This window comes from Gymnoscopelus microlampas (genome assembly GCF_963454915.1).
Source record: "Gymnoscopelus microlampas genome assembly, chromosome: 6".
Lineage (NCBI taxonomy): Eukaryota > Metazoa > Chordata > Actinopteri > Myctophiformes > Myctophidae > Gymnoscopelus > Gymnoscopelus microlampas.
In genome coordinates, this window is record NC_139943.1 from 52,032,738 (window position 1) to 52,048,755 (window position 16,018).

General features: G+C 40.4%; 1 protein-coding gene across 6 annotated transcripts in view; it reads right to left on the reverse strand.

The window, feature by feature from the left end:
• Positions 1 to 16,018, reverse strand: part of ano1b (anoctamin 1, calcium activated chloride channel b) — a 110,358-nt gene that overhangs the window by 53,510 nt on the left and 40,830 nt on the right. For 4 of the 6 annotated variants that reach the window (XM_084060580.1, XM_084060582.1, XM_084060579.1 and 1 more), the window contains exon 1: positions 4,896 to 5,269. The exons of the other annotated variants lie outside the window; for them this stretch is intronic. In XM_084060580.1, coding sequence (XP_083916706.1) covers positions 4,896 to 5,006 — 111 coding nt within the window. In that variant the 5' untranslated portion in view covers positions 5,007 to 5,269. Of the gene's footprint in view, positions 1 to 4,895; positions 5,270 to 16,018 lie in introns of those variants that run through there. 6 annotated transcript variants of the gene reach the window in all.

Consider the following 16,018-nt stretch of genomic DNA (forward strand, 5'->3'; position numbering starts at 1 on the left):
TTGAACCCCCGTCAAGGATCAGTGTCATACTGTATGCATCTTGTGTGAAGCCTATCCATGTGTGAGAGCTGTGTCATTCCGAATGAACTGTACGCATCTGGTGTGAGAGCTGTGTTGTTCAGAATGAAACACACACATTTACACACACGCAAAATATCCATATTGTGGTCAGGGCTTAGGGCTGACACGTTTCTAATGAATGAATATGGGGGAAGCTGCCGAGAACATGACCCCCGTGACACATCCAGTGTTAGGGTTAGAATTAGGGTGCGACTGCAAGAGGTTTATTCTATTAAAGTCCATCTGCAGCATTGAATTACTGATGGCTGTGCAGCTGTCAAACCGGCACAGTCAGAATCCAGAGTGTTAACTTCTACTCTGAGAGTGTAAGAGTCCATTTGTATAATGTTATACCATGCTCGAACTAGAGGTCTCCGCGTTAAATTAGCGCTCCAGATTCTCACTGTGTGGGCATGCATTTTGAAATACCAAGAGATACTGTACGGTACTGCGTTTGCAACTGTGACTAAAACCTTGTGTGCACGCACGGTGCTCATGTGATTAGATTTTCTTAGATTTGCGCATACTGCGAACACTAAATCATATTGTTCATCGCCTCAGACATTCTGACGTTGGCCTCGTCAGAGTCGTCTAAAAGTATTCTGCCTGGAATAAGCGGCCAGCACTTCCCACGGTTTCAAATATTGTTGTCAGATGGGGGAAAAAAACAATATATCTCTGCTGTCCGGCAGAAACCAGCTAACTCCAAAATTCTCATTGGTCAGGAAATAAAAAAAGTGGAGTTAGGAGGTTTTGTTCATCATTGATAAGAACAGCTAAATGGACCTCCAAGCTCACAATGAGGTTGGACGTCAAAAGGGGGTGGAGCCTGGAGTCAGCAAAACCAGCTAACTCCGGTGGAGTCAGCTGGTTTAGCAGAAAGTTTGAGGATCCAATGGAGTTAGCCGGTTTTGTCAGAAGCGCTTTTTAATGCTTTTCATTGGTTCAATATTTGTTTTACCAACACACAGACGTAAAGGGTGTTCAATGACCCAGATTTATGGAAAAAAATGCAAAAGCGTCAAAATGGAGTTGGCTGGTGTCTGCCGGACAGCAACGAATTATCTTGAACACATTTCATTAAAAGTTACATCATTTGGGTGAGAGGGAGACAATGGGAGTGGGGCTATTATTACGCTCATTGTTGAAAGAAGTGCGCAGATGTTTTACTTTAAGTAAAATCAATTCTACCAAATGTTAAAGTACTCATTGTGCAGAATGGTCAATTTCACAATATATTACCAGTGGTGGAAGGTAACTACAAAACAAAATCAAGTACTGTACTTAAGTAAAATGTTGTGGTACTTTAACTTTACTGGAGTATTTCCAATTTGCAATACTTTTACTTCTACATCTCAGAGACAAATATTGTACTTTTACTATCATTATTTGAAAACTTTAGTTAGTTACTATGTAGATTTAGATTATTAATACAAAACTACAATTAACCACTTCAGCCCTATTTAAACTTTGGCTTTTTTAAAATAGCAGATCTACAAGCTCACAGCGTGTCACGTCGCAACACATTGTGAGCTTGTAGATCTGCTATTTTCAAAAGATTTGTATACATAGATGTTTTACATTTGAAAACTTGTGAAATGCATGGGACATTTTCTGCATAATGAGTACTTTCTACTTTTGGTACCATAAGAACATTTTGATACCAATACTTTTGTACTTTTATACTGAAGTAAATTTTGAATGCCGGACTTTTACTATTTTACTACATTGTAGTATTGATACTTTTACTTAAGTAACAAATGCCACCTGTCATGTCATGTCATTAGCAAGGGATTCATGTATTCATCACTATAATACTGCAGCCGGTGGGTGGGGCATATTTTTGTGAGCTGCTGGGTAACCTAGAAAAATACATCATCATTTGTCAGTTATCTATGCTACTCAAATACTCTCAAAAGTTTACTCAAGAACAGCTACTACTTAAGTAAATGTACTTATTGAATGCGTTGGTTAGTTCCCACCGCTGATGACGCCACTACTCAGTTATGACCGACAATCATGTAACCTTGTTATTACTTACAGTATATGATAATATTGTCCTATACCGATGTTATGCAGCGTGTTTAGATAGGCATGTGACCCTGCTGATTAGCCTATTTGTTCTCTGTCAATCAAAATGGATTGTTGGCCTACATTAAAAAACAGAACAGAGTGATTCTAATCCAGGCATTTCTGACCTACATTGACAATGACACAAACCTCATTCTCATGGCAGTGTACTGTATTCCTCATGATTATTGTCACCTTCTTAAAAGAATGGCCTATGCTATTTTTATTTTCAGAAAACTGAACAAACTGAACCAATACCATAAAATAATATGACTATTGACATATAAATATCACCAAGTATCATCAAATAAATAAAACAGCCACTATTATCCAGGTGTGCTTCTGCTCTCATTGAGAGATGTTCCCCTAAAGAAACGCTTGGAGGCAGCCACCTCGCTACAATGTTGCAAACTGCGTAATTGCCGCCTTCCTGGCATGAGTCGGGGAAATAAGGTATTGAGAGTGGCTGATTGTTGTCTATTTTAAAATCAACGACCCCAGTTTTACATGGATTAGGCCATGGACCCCCATTTGAATAAAAATGTTTTACCAGGACCCAGGACCGCATGTTGAGAACCAGTGCATTACTTTTCATTGGATCACATAATGAAACAGTGTGGCCAAGTTATACTGAACAGAGGAGAAGAGAAATGAATGTGATTTGATAAAAATGTGATCATTTAATGATCACACTCGTTTGAACTGATTAAATGATATCCGCTAATCATCATCACTCAGCCATCTCACATATATTTGTTCCCTCGGCTGTTGGGTTTTCAGGCACAACGCAGTCACGTCGGGCCGAACAACGTTCCTTAGGTGTGTGATATAATGACAATACACCATGCGCCATCATGAGTTACTGCTTACATACAGTATAACTTAGCAAGGCTGCTTAAAGGGGCCAACAACATTCAGCCACAAGAATTAACACTTTTACCACATGCATCTGTTGGACAAGGTTTGTTATTTCCCCATCACATCTGTGAGGCAGAATTCATGTTATTTTCAACCTTGCAACATAAAATGGCGATGGCTGCCTTACAAGAATACATTTAGGGAAAAAATACCATACCCAACCAAAACACATAATGGCTTTTTGTTTGTTTGTTTGTTGTATCTAAACCATTTAAAGTTTTACACAGGAAAAGATCCAAATGAGATGTTTGGCCTGGGTTTGTGCCTATGTTAATGTCTATAGCATTTAGAAACCCTGACGCTGATGAAAATAAATCAACAAAAGTGTGGCTATAAAGATGCCCCCCCCCCCGTGGGTTATACATTCTCACAGGCATTTGACGTTGCCCTTGTGTCACATTTGATTCTTTGTTTGGCCCCGTTACAGCCTCCACGTGCTCACATGTTTACGTTACATGCTGATAACTTGAGGGTAAGTGGCACGGGTCATTTGACAGCTTCTGCATTCTTCTGCATGTTCATAATGTTTACATTAGATGTTCTGATAGTACCCAGTAGTAAGAACTTATAACGCATAGGTCAAATCTGTTTCCCTTCTCTTGTTGTCGGTGTATGTGTATGCTTGTGTGCGTGCGTGCGTGCGTGCGTGCGTGTGCCACACACACACACACACACACACACACACACACACACACACACACACACACACACACACACACACAGTATGTGCTCATTTCAGATTCTACTGTAACTCAAAATGCATATACTGTATATTCTCTCCATATTTCAAAACTTGCCTTCAGTTTTACAAATTTTATCAAATAAATAAAATATTGTACTATTGCATTATTTTGGAGGTGAGTATAGTTCTAAGTCAACATTCCAAACTGACCAGTGATTTACAGTACTTCTGGTGCTGTAATGTCTCAAATATAATTTTCAATCAGACAACTTCACATATGAAATGTTTTTCAGCTTTGCACTCCTCATTCAAATCTAAAGAACAGAGACGGAAGAATGAATAGGCAGCTCGTTATATCTGTCTACTGTAGCAAAAATAAATACTTTTGATATGTCAGTGCTCGATATCCCAAACATACAAAACATGCAAGATTGTTCTCTAGAATTAACTTCAAATAATGCATTCAGATAAATTAGGCTATGGAAAAATAGGACAGATGGTTTTACTGTTCACACTCTGTGGCAGACAAACGCACAACTCTCTCAAAATCAACCCTGTTTAGATAAAACATTGACCGTGCAGGACTTTAGAAACCCAAGTGTCATGGTCTACTATTGACATACCAGGGGGGGGGGGGGGGGCAACACTGTAAGGCAACAAGTAGATTCAACAGCTAATTCAGCCAGGTGTTGTTCTTACTAATAAAGTTAATTTGAACAGATTTTGAGGACTTTTCTAAAACTATAGACTTAAGTTAACCACTTGTCTCTATTCTGTGCATGTCGTAATAGGCTAACATCCTGTGAAAATATGCACTGTGAGCTTATAGATAATGCTATTTTCACTATTTGATTTGAAAAGTATTTCAAATTAACTTTCACCTGCCTTTAGCTCTGAGAACAAAGTTATGTTTTGGGGAAAGGCGGGTTTCCTCCAAGACAGCCTGCATGTGATCAGTGGTGAATATAAACTGTAACACAGTACATAATGATTCACAAATCCATCTCATTCACTCAGTCCCTGTCTCCTGTTCTCAGCATTTCTTTCCCTTTTTATCACTCTGGCTTTATAGCTCTCTCTATAATCCTTCACTGTGTGTTCACTGGGTTTCTGGCTCACCTCTCACTCAGTCTCTCTCTCCCAACTCCCTTTAAGTTGCACTCACTTTAAACTTGCCGTGGAAGATCACATCTCGCAGGAAATGTGCCGATGACGATCGGCGCTGGTCGCCAGGGGCCGGGGAACAGCTGGGAGTCTCTATTCCTTCCCCAGCCATCTTCCCATCACAGCCGGTGGATCAGGACAAATGGACTAGCTAGATGAACAGGCGGTGAACACTGTTATATAGGAGAGAGCTGGGATTCAACTGAACACTCCAGTTCCTGCGGCCGTTCGTTCTCTCTCCCTCTCTTTTCTTGTGACTCCTTTTCAATTACTTTTTTTTACGACTATGTGGCTCTGATTGGCTCATTTCTCTCTCTCTCCTTCTCTTTTTCTTCAGACTTCCTGTGTTGCCAGTGTGTCTTTAACTCTCACTTTGCTCCTCAGTCTGCGTGTCTGAAGGGGGTCGAGGCTGAGCCGACGGCCCTGTTACTTGAGAAGCAGTCGTGGAAGCCAAGATCTAAACATAGTCGACGATAAAGCTGTGATCTACGTAAGGTGCCCTCTCCCACTTTCTGCTCCTTCTCCCCCTCAGCCCCCTAATCACTTACAACCACCACCACAGCACTTTACCAAGTCTCTCTCTCTCTCTCTCTCTCTCTCTCTCTCTCTCTCTCTCTCTCTCTCTCTCTCTCTCTCTCTCTCTCTCTCTCTCTCTCTCTCTCTCTCTCTCTCTCTCTCTCTCTCTCTCTCTCTCTCTCTCTCTCTTCTCTCTCTCTCTCTCTCTCTCTCTCTCTCTCTCTCTCTCTCTCTCTCTCTCTCTCTCTCTCTCTCTCTCTCTCTCTCTACAGTAGGGGTCAAGGTTAAGATGCACTACACGCTGAGGTTAATGTAAATATGGCCCACGAAACACAAACATTCCCAAGAGCCCACTACAGAGTTTCTTGATGTTTATGTCAATGGATGTGCTTCAACGTAGTCTACTCACTTAGCCACATTAAACTTGGCGCCCGGTTTTATGGGTCATACATGTAGGTGAAAATGTCACTAAATACATAAATAAATGGGGGGGGAGGGGGGTGAATACATGGCTGTCTTAGATTAGGCTTTTTGTGCCATGCAACGCCACCGTACAGCAAAGTATAAAAACAGGGCTTAGGTGGTAAATTAAAAGAGCCTATACCAGCATGTGAGCAAAACAAAAGGCAGGTTTTGATTTGGGTCGGAGATACAAATGATTGAATGGACAACTGACATAATGTACAGTGGGTCGGGGCCCATGTTCGGGTCACGGACCGATTTTTACGGGTCGTGAGCGTTTTTTGTTTCCTACATTTAAAAACAAAATGTATTATTTAAAAAATAATCACACCTTTTCAACATTAAAAAATCTACAAGCTGTGAGCTTGTAGATCTGCTATTTTTCACTAGTTTGGTTCCCGGGCCAGTGTCTAATTTCTCTTTTGGGTCTTGAGCTAAAAGGTTTGGAAACCGCATGCTGTACAGGACAATACACATTCTCTTATGCCTGGTTTAGGAGAGGATGTCCAATGTGTTTATTACACATACAGTACTGTACAACACAGATGGTAGCAGCATTACAGGCAGTGACATTCTTCTGTGTCAAGCTTCAACAGTGTGGATTACAATAGGCTCTATGCACAGCAGCCATATAGAGGATATGCGCATGCTTAAAGTGAATGGCACATCGAGTGGCAAATCGAGTGGCAAAGAAACATGCAAAATGAGTTTAACATTGTTTAATGTTGTTTAATGCAATCAGATATGACTTTTCTGTTTGGATGCATGGGCTGTCAAGGCCAGAAAGTATATTTTTTACACTCAGTAGGCATTCCTGCATAACTTCCGGGGTTTGATGATGATGTCACAGGCATATCCTCTATTGTAAGACATTCACAGGTGTTACCAATGATACTAATGAAAGCTCTGTTCCATTCTGGTCAGACGGAGTCAGGGTGCTGATATTGTGCATGTTGGCTCACTGGAAAGTTGTGGAAACACTCCCAAATGGCCCTTTGCGGGTGTGTAACTCTGAGAGTTATGGGGGTCGTGGAAATCTGAAATTCAAAATTCTGAGAACTACTGCTACACTAAATGAACAGAGCCTTAGTATCACTGGTAACACCTGTGAAGGAAGCGATAATATGGCTGCTGTGCATAGAGCCTATTTGAAAACCCTAGTGTAGCATGCCTGGCTGTTGATTCAAGATTTAGTTTTTGTTACATCCCATAGACAGGTAGCTATATATAACAGATAAATAGCAATCCAAAAAAATCATATAGTATGATATGGGCATATTGTCTCCCATAGCTCTAACCAGCCACCAATAGCGGTCATTAGCTAAATAATTGAATAAGTCATTAAAACATAATGACTTTGTCATGTGACGTGTGTCATCAGCTGATCTCTAAAAACATACCAACTGTAGAACATAGGTATGTTTATATCATATGAAGTGTACTGTCTTATATCGTATTTCCAAACAAACCATTACAATACCATCTGCATTCAAGTACAGATTATTATTAAAGGGAAAACATAACTCACATATTGTATTCCTGTGAGAGTTCAGATGATGTGTATATGCATAAAAATAGTCAGCAGCCTACCAGGGAATCACCACTTGAGTCTGCCTGGTGCCAAAATGAGACCCTTTCTGGAGCTACTCCAAGAACTCCATCTGGACTATTAACTTATCCTCCCCTGAAGTTTCAAAATGCACAGACTGAAAAACGTATTTTGAATGCTATTTAAAACGATGTATAACATTAACCCTAACCCTGAAATAAACAAAATGTATCATGAAGACATTGCAGTTGACATTGATATTGAACCCTAGTCTCCCAGTCTACTTATTTGCCACTAACTCATGTTATCTTATGGACTAACCGCATTCTGCCTGCCACCCTGATTCATGTGTGTGTGTGTGCCAAACAGTGCCACCTTTTGGGACATGACACACATTACACAGAATTGCAGTAGGCCATCCTTACCTGATGAAAAGTGTTGGCAAATAGCTCTATCCACAGCAGCCATATTATCACTTCCTTCACAGGTGTTACCAATGATACTAATTAAGGCTCTGTTCCATTTAGTCTGGCACAGTGGTTTCCACGACCCCCATAACTCTGAGTGTACAAATGGAACCAAATGGACCCTTACAGGTCCATTTGGTTCCATTTGTACACTCTCAGAGTTACACACCTGTAGGGGCCATTTGGAAGCCCATGAGGGTCCCTGGACCCCAACTGTAGACCCACTGGTGTAACAGAGTGTTTCCAGTGAGCCAACATGCACAATATCAGCACCCTGACTCTGTTTGACCAGAATGGAACAGAGCCTTCATTAGTAGTATTGGTAACACCTGTGAATTTCTTCATAATATGGCTGCTGTGAATAGAGCCTATTGGGTGACTTTACGATGCAGATCAAACATAAACCCAATACTGTAACCCCCAGGAACATCATTTAATGTACTTGCTATATCATGAAAAAGTGAAACTGCTACTGAGAATATGAGCTCAGAAATGTCCTGTAATCTCTCCTGTTATGCATATCTCCTAGTTCTAATCTATAGCACACCACTTTATAGCCAGCCAGACAGGAGAAGTCTTAGTAGTTTCATTCATGTGGCCTTTTACAGAAAATGTATAAGACCAACCCAGAAACATAATTGATGTTTAGGTGGGTAACCGCCTTCCATTCCGACATCTCGCCACTCCGACTAGTGGCTTCCGCGTGCAGTTAGGGTTAGGGTTAGGTATAGGGTTCGTTAACGTCGGAAAGGCGACATGTAACCGTTTAGGTGATCAGTGCTTCTATACAATCTAACATGAAATTCATTTGTGGTAGAATTCACCCTTTGAAACCAGAAAACCCAAATCAGAATGAGTCAGAAGCTATAATTGTGGGTATATTTTTCATTTTTTGGAAGTGACTCCTGGAAATTGTCTTTCAGCCTTTGTTTACTTTTGAGCGCTGAGTTCCAGAAACTTAAGTCCCAACACTTCAGTCCCACAAGGAGCTTATGTAACACACTAGTCCCAACATCCGGGGTCAGATGGTATTTTTAGCCTTAAGGAGTTAAAAAAGAAAGGGGAAAAAAAGACAGCAAAGGAACCTCACAAGCGTAGGACGCGGAGGAGCGCCGGCCGCGGCACTCCCGGGGGGGAACATGTGTGTGTGTGCTTGGGTGATCGGGGGAGCAGGAAGTGGGGATGAGATGCGCGCTTTCTCACAAGAAACACCAGATTGTTTTTCGTTGCTCCATGGGTGTGTTGTGTTCCCATAACTCAGTTGAACTCTTAAAATAATGTAGTCACATCACGTTATGTACACCAGTGACTCTCAAAACGTCTTTTTTTTTTATTTCAAGGGCGCCCAGTTTGACATGCATGAGGGTACAGAGAGTGGACCCTCATTTGATACGACTGTAGGCAACCTAGCCTGGTGAAGATCTGCGCTCTCTGAGGAGCACACTTTTCTGTGTTCCTGTCTTCTCTATTCTCTCTTTCCCAATTCTAACTCTTGCTGTAACTGCATTTTGCACTGTGGTCGCCAGTGGTGGAAAAGGTACTCAAATATTTTACTTAAGTAAAAGTACCAATACTGCAATGTAGAAATACTGCTTGTTACAAGTAAACGTTCAGAATTAAAAAAAAATACTTGAGTAAAAGTATAAAAGTATTGGTATCAAAATGTATTTAAAGTATCAAAAGTAAAAGTACTCGTTACGCAGAATGTCCCGTTTCACAAGTTTCCAAATGTATAAAAATGCTTTGAAAACAGCAGATCTACAAGCTCACAACCCGTCGCAAAGCGACGCGTCTTGCAGATCTGCTATTTTCAAATAGCCTAAGTATGCATAGGCTGAAGTGGTTAATGTATTTGTAATGATAATCAAAATCTACAAAGTAACTAGTAATTAAAGTTGTCAAATGATTGTAGTGAAGTAAAAGTACAATATTTACCTCTGATATGTAGTGGAGCAAAAAATATTATTATTACTTAAGTACAGTACAGTAAATGTATTTAGTTACTTTACACAACTGCTTTTCTGTGTTCCTTTCTTCTCTAGTCTGTCTTTCCCAATTCTAACTCTTGCTGTAACTGCATTTTGCACTGTGGTCGGCGCTATACCTTCATGGTCTATACCATATTGAAATGGTTTTGCTCAATAATTTAATAAACAATAACATGTTTTGTTGATCATATTTAATGTCATGCATTCTTTCATCCTATACCTTTTTCAGCTTCTATAGTTCAAGGCTTTACTCTTAATACTTGAAAAAGTCAAACTAACACTAATCTAAAAAAAAATAGTCAATTCCTCAAACTAAAAATGTCTCATCATGCACTCGTAAAGGTGAGGTAAAGATAATGGTAAAACCAGTGGTGTAAAGTAACTAAGTACATTTACTCGAGTACTGTACTTAAGTACTATTTTGAGTTTTTTTTTTACTTTACTGGAGTATTTCCCATTTTCAGTACTTTTACTTCTACTCCACTACATCTCAGAGGCAAATATTGTACTTTTACCCGACTACAATTATGTGGAAACTTTAGTTACTAGTTACTTTGTAGATTTAACCACTTCAGCATTATATACATTTAAGCCATTTGAAAATAGACGATCTACAAGCTCACAATGCGTTGCGATGCGACGCATTATGAGCTTGTAGATCTGCTATTTTCAAAAGATTTGTACACATTCTATGTACATTTGAAAACTTGTGAAATGGGACATTCTGCAAAATGAGTACTTTTATTGTTGGTACTTTAAGAACATTTTGATACCAATACTTTTGTACTCTTCCTCAAGTACATTTTTAATTCAGGACTTTCTGTATTATCTATAATATTTCTATATTGCGGAATTGATACTTTTACTTTTTACTTACTCTTACATTTGAGTACTTTTTCCACCACTGGGTAAAACCATAGCAACTCTGGTTCAGAAGCATATAATGACATAATGACATAATAAAGCTCAGATGTAATTAGCAGCTGAGACTGTTGACCACATTCTCTGGTTTTTATCTCCGGATGTGGCTCTTCCCCTCTCCTCCTTCCCCTCTTCTCCTCCTTCCCCTCCTTCGCTCTCACGCCCCCCTCCCCCACGCCTGCTCTTTTCCTCCAGTCTAACCCTGCTCTCTAACCCTGCACTCATCTATCTTCCTTTCTTCTTGTCCTTTCTCTCTGTCACAGAGCGAGACGTGCGTGTAGCCGTGTCACACACAGCTGGTCTGTGTCCCGAAGACCTCGTCACTCTCACCCTTTCCTCTAGCCCTACAGTGTGTATGAACTTTTTCGGTGAACTTCTCTCCGTTTCTTACCTTGGTCAGAGTTTTACGTGCTCTTGTCTCACGTGTGACTTGAGGCTTACTTTAATCTTGCGTCCCTTTTCTAAGACAAATATTGTTTCATCTATTGTTAAAGCTTGCCTCCGGACATGTTGAGTATTATGGCCTATGTAAAAACATTGCAGTGAGTAACATGTTGTTTAACATTCTCCCCAAATAAAAACAAAAAAATGTTAATTCTGAAGAAAACTCTCATTCACTGAAAAATTCTGAATCTATGGATAATTCAAAATAAGCAAATATTGGCCTTACATTCCACCCACCATCGCTGCTCAAAGCCAAGTGGTTTCAGGTTTATTAATTAATTAATAAAAATGGAACCAAATGGACCCTTACGGGTCCATTTGGTTCCATTTGTACACTCTCAGAGTTACACACCCACCATAAGGGGCCATTTGGGAACCAAAATGGAGTGTTTCTAGTGAGCCAACATGCACGCTATCAGCACCCTGACCAGAATGGAACAGAGCCTTCATTAGCATCATTGGTAACACCTGTGAAGGAAGTAAGAAGAGGCCCAATTGCTTTCCAATATGGCTGCTGTGCATAGAGCCTATTGCTCCCCGGGCACCATTGGAGGGAGAAGGCTGCCCACTGCTCCTAGTTGTTATAAGATGGGTAAAAAGCAGAGGACGAATTTCACCTATTTGCATATATATATATATATACATATAATGTGACAAAAATAACACCCCAAAGGAGTGGGGACTATTCTATTCTAATTTATATATCACAGTATATAAAATGTCCACCACTGTGGCCTTCCCCAAGGTAACATGCCTGATTGACTGGAGAGATGTTGCCCTCACTCCTATTGTCAGCTAATGCTATACCCGCCCCAATGCGTTCCTGAATTGCTCATGGTAATTTGCATACCGTCTGATGATGCAATAGGCTCTATGCACAGCAGCCATATTGGAAAGAAATTGGGCCTCTTCTTACTTCCTTCACAGGTGTTACCAATGATACTAATGAAGGCTCTGTTCCATTCTGGTCAGGGTGCTGATATTGTGCATGTTGGCTCACTAGAAACACTCTGGTTCCCAAATGGCCCCTTATGGTGGGTGTGTAACTCTGAGAGTGCACAAATGGAACCAAATGGACCCGTAAGGGTCCATTTGGTTCCATTTGTGCACTCTCAGAGTTATGGGGGTCCTTGAAAATAAGACAACCACTATGCCACACTAAATGGAACAGAGCCTTAATTAGTATCATTGGTAACACCTGTGAAGGAAGTAAGGAAGGGGCCCAATTCATTCCCAATATGGCTGCTGTGCATAGAGCCTATTGCCATGGCTCTTCTCAACCGCTCTCTCACATTTGGAAGAGAGAGGACAAATATGTAGGCCTACACTGTTCGTGGACCACAGCTCAGCATGCAACACCATGACCACACAGCAGTATACCAGCCAAGCTCGGCACAAAGCTCTGCAGAGAAATAGGCCTGCAGCCGAGCATGTGTGACTGGATACTTGACTTCCTGACAAATCGCCGCCAAGTGGTGAGAATGGGCAACATCATATCCGACCCCCTGACCCCCCCAACACAGGAACCCCTCAGGGCTGCGTGCTGAGAGCTCCTCTACTCCCTGTACACACAACAGTGATGGGCTGTATTGTCAACAACGACTGTTTACTGTACTTTTTTTTTTTTTTTTTTTTTTTACCCGTTTAAATTATGTTTTTGCATAGTAGTGTATATTTATCTGTCATTAAATGTGTCGATGAATTGAGTAGAAAGGACCCCAACGGAAACAACACAGTGCTTTCTTGGGTTTAAAATCCTCTTAACGGACCTTGTATTGAACTGTACTGCCCTGTGCTTGTCTTTGCAAACTGTTAATAAAGTATTCAATCAATCAATCAATCAATCAACGAGACTGCCTGCCTACGGGATGATGTCAGATCACTGGCACTTTGGTGTCAGGAGAACTGTGCTCTTCATCCCTTTCTTGAAAACTACAAATATACTGTGCTTGTAGGAGCTTGTACAAAGTAATAATAAATACATTTATAAAATATATAAATATATTTTTTTACACCTGTGTACACCTGCGAAATTAAGAGGTTGAAGTTCACTTGGGATTCCTTTGCATGGAAAAGTTTGGGAATACCCCTGATTTGAATATTACATCACAACAGCACAGTCAATTAATAGAACACAATACAACATAACTATAACCACGCATTATTGCATAGACCAGATACGATGTGACAAATAAACAGCCTACAAACATTTGCAACTCAAATCTCTGCTTCTGGGGGTCCCTGGAACAAAACATTTTGATGGGGGTCCGCGGCCAAATTACATATCTAAAAATGTTTTGTAAATCCTAACATTATGTTGCTATATCAGTGGTGCTCCAACTTTTCCATGGCAAGGACCCCCAAAATGATATGTATTTGGCCGTGGACCCCGATCTCAAAATATGTTGTGCCAGGGACCCCCAGAAGCACAGATCGGAGTTGAAAATATTCGCTTTGAATATATATATATATTCAAATATTTGCACAAATTTCCCCCAAAAATAGCAGATCTATGAGCTTGTATATCTGCTATTTTTGAATAGCCAAAGAAATCTTAAAATGACACAGATGCGTTCCCGGTCTTAATGGATTAATGTGGCACAAGGAAGTGGCTATGCCACTTTCATATAGACTGTACAGCAGGAGTGAGGGATCCTACAAACACATTAACCATCTACTGTATATAATATACTGGGCAATATAACTGAACAAGGTAAGGGTTCCTCAAATAGATACGGGCTCAGAATTAAATGAACCGGATGTATCAAGAGTGTCAAGTTTATTCCACAGTTTCCATTAAAACCAAGGAGTATAACATTGATGTACCAATAATAAGGGGAAGAGGGGGATTACTATGACCGTGAGGTTGAGATCTTAAAATGGGGCTAATAGGTGATAGGGGGCTAAGTTCTTCAGGGCCTACTCTAGGGGCCTTACATTAAGAGTGTCTGCTAAATGCTAATTTGTACAAGCATGAATCTAGCAGAGGCGAAAGTGGAGCGCATTCTGTAAAGAAACCAATTTTAGATTTGACCTTGGATAGAGTGTTGTGTCGACATTATTGCCAAATATTTGTATTGTATTGAGGCACAAAGCCTTTCTCACCAAATCAAATGACTTTGGTCTTAGAGATATTTAACTTGAGATAGGCCTACAGTACAGTAAGCTCTTCGGAAATGATCCTGAAGTAATTGACAAACTAAATCTATAGGGAAGGGCCGACAGTGTAGAGAATTGTGTAATTCCCATAAAGCTAAATGGATGAATCGGCTACAGATCTGGCTTTGTTATTTATCTCCTTTTTCAACTTCAGGAACATTGCCAAACTCCGCCCACACTCACCCTGCCAGATGCTGAGAAACGGGTCCTTTGTCTCCTCCAGGCTGGACTACCGCAACGCACTACTCATCAGGATCCCTAGCAAGAGTCTGCAGAGGCTTCTGTGACAGTGTGACCACACACTGTCACTGTTTTTACACATGGCCTACCAATGGTGCACAATTGGTAGGTTGTATGGACAAACAGAGACCATCACTCTCTCTCTCTCACCATGGCTCTTCACTGGGTCCTAAAAGAGTCAGGGTGGGGTTCAGGCCAATTTATAGGGTGTCAGGAGACAGACCTGTAATCAATGATCATGCCAATTTGGGCCAAACCATCGTGTCTGAGGACAGGGTTTTGTAAGAGGTGTTGAAGAGGAACACTGGAGACAGTATCAGAAATCCCCCTAATTATTTGGTTCGTTCTGGTGGGAGGGGCAATGGGACTATATAGGGGTGAGCTGCCCACTCTCTGGCAGTCTGTTGTCTGCTGGGAGAGGTTGTGCAGCTTGGAGTCTCTAAGGAGGTGTGTTATTTTTGTGGTTAAATGCATTCATTGTTTATTTATAATTATTATATAATTATTTAGATAATATATTGTTTTATTTGGTTAAATGAATTCATTGTTTATTATTATATATAATTAATTAGATAATTTATTGTATTTTATTTTCATTATAATAATTCCAATTATAAACCAATTCAAGTATTATTTGAAATGATATGTTTTTGAATATTTTCTTTTCTATTTGCAGACAATTGGTCTCTCTTGTTTTTGCCACTTTCCATTTGTACACTTTGGGGGAAATAAAACTTGTTAAACTTGCCCTTCTGCGTGCTTTGCCATCCTTGTTGAACATGTCTAATAGTACTTGAACGTACTAGGGTTAATTACTACCCTCACCCGGCCTGGGGTGTGACAGCTTCAATACATTCAAAACAGCGCTGCTAGGATCCTGATGAGAGTGCGAACATTTAACCACATCACACCCACCCTCCGTTCACTTCACTGGCTCCCCATCAACTTCAGGACTGAATCCATAACAAAAGTACTTAAAAAAAACATATCAAGAGATATCTTGCCTTGTCAAGTATGTAACTGTTATTTGTTTATTTGTTTAATTTGACTGGACTGTTGGATTTGATTTTATAATGTTAATTTGTCTTTTTGTATTTTTATTGTACTGTTTTTTTAACTTTAATTTGTATTTGCTTTGTTCAGGACCCCAGGAAGGCTAGAGGCTCATTCATGTGTCTCAAATGGGGATCCTTTAATAAACAAACAAACATAAACATCTCCCTTCTGACTCATCAGCGCATCCACGACAGTGCCCCCCCCCCCCCCCCCCCCACTTCAAAGAGATTCTCAAACCAAAACCCTCCACTCGAAACCTTTACTCGTCCAACACCAGCCACCTCCTTGCCCCCATCTTTTCATTCTTATACTAAAGCTGTTC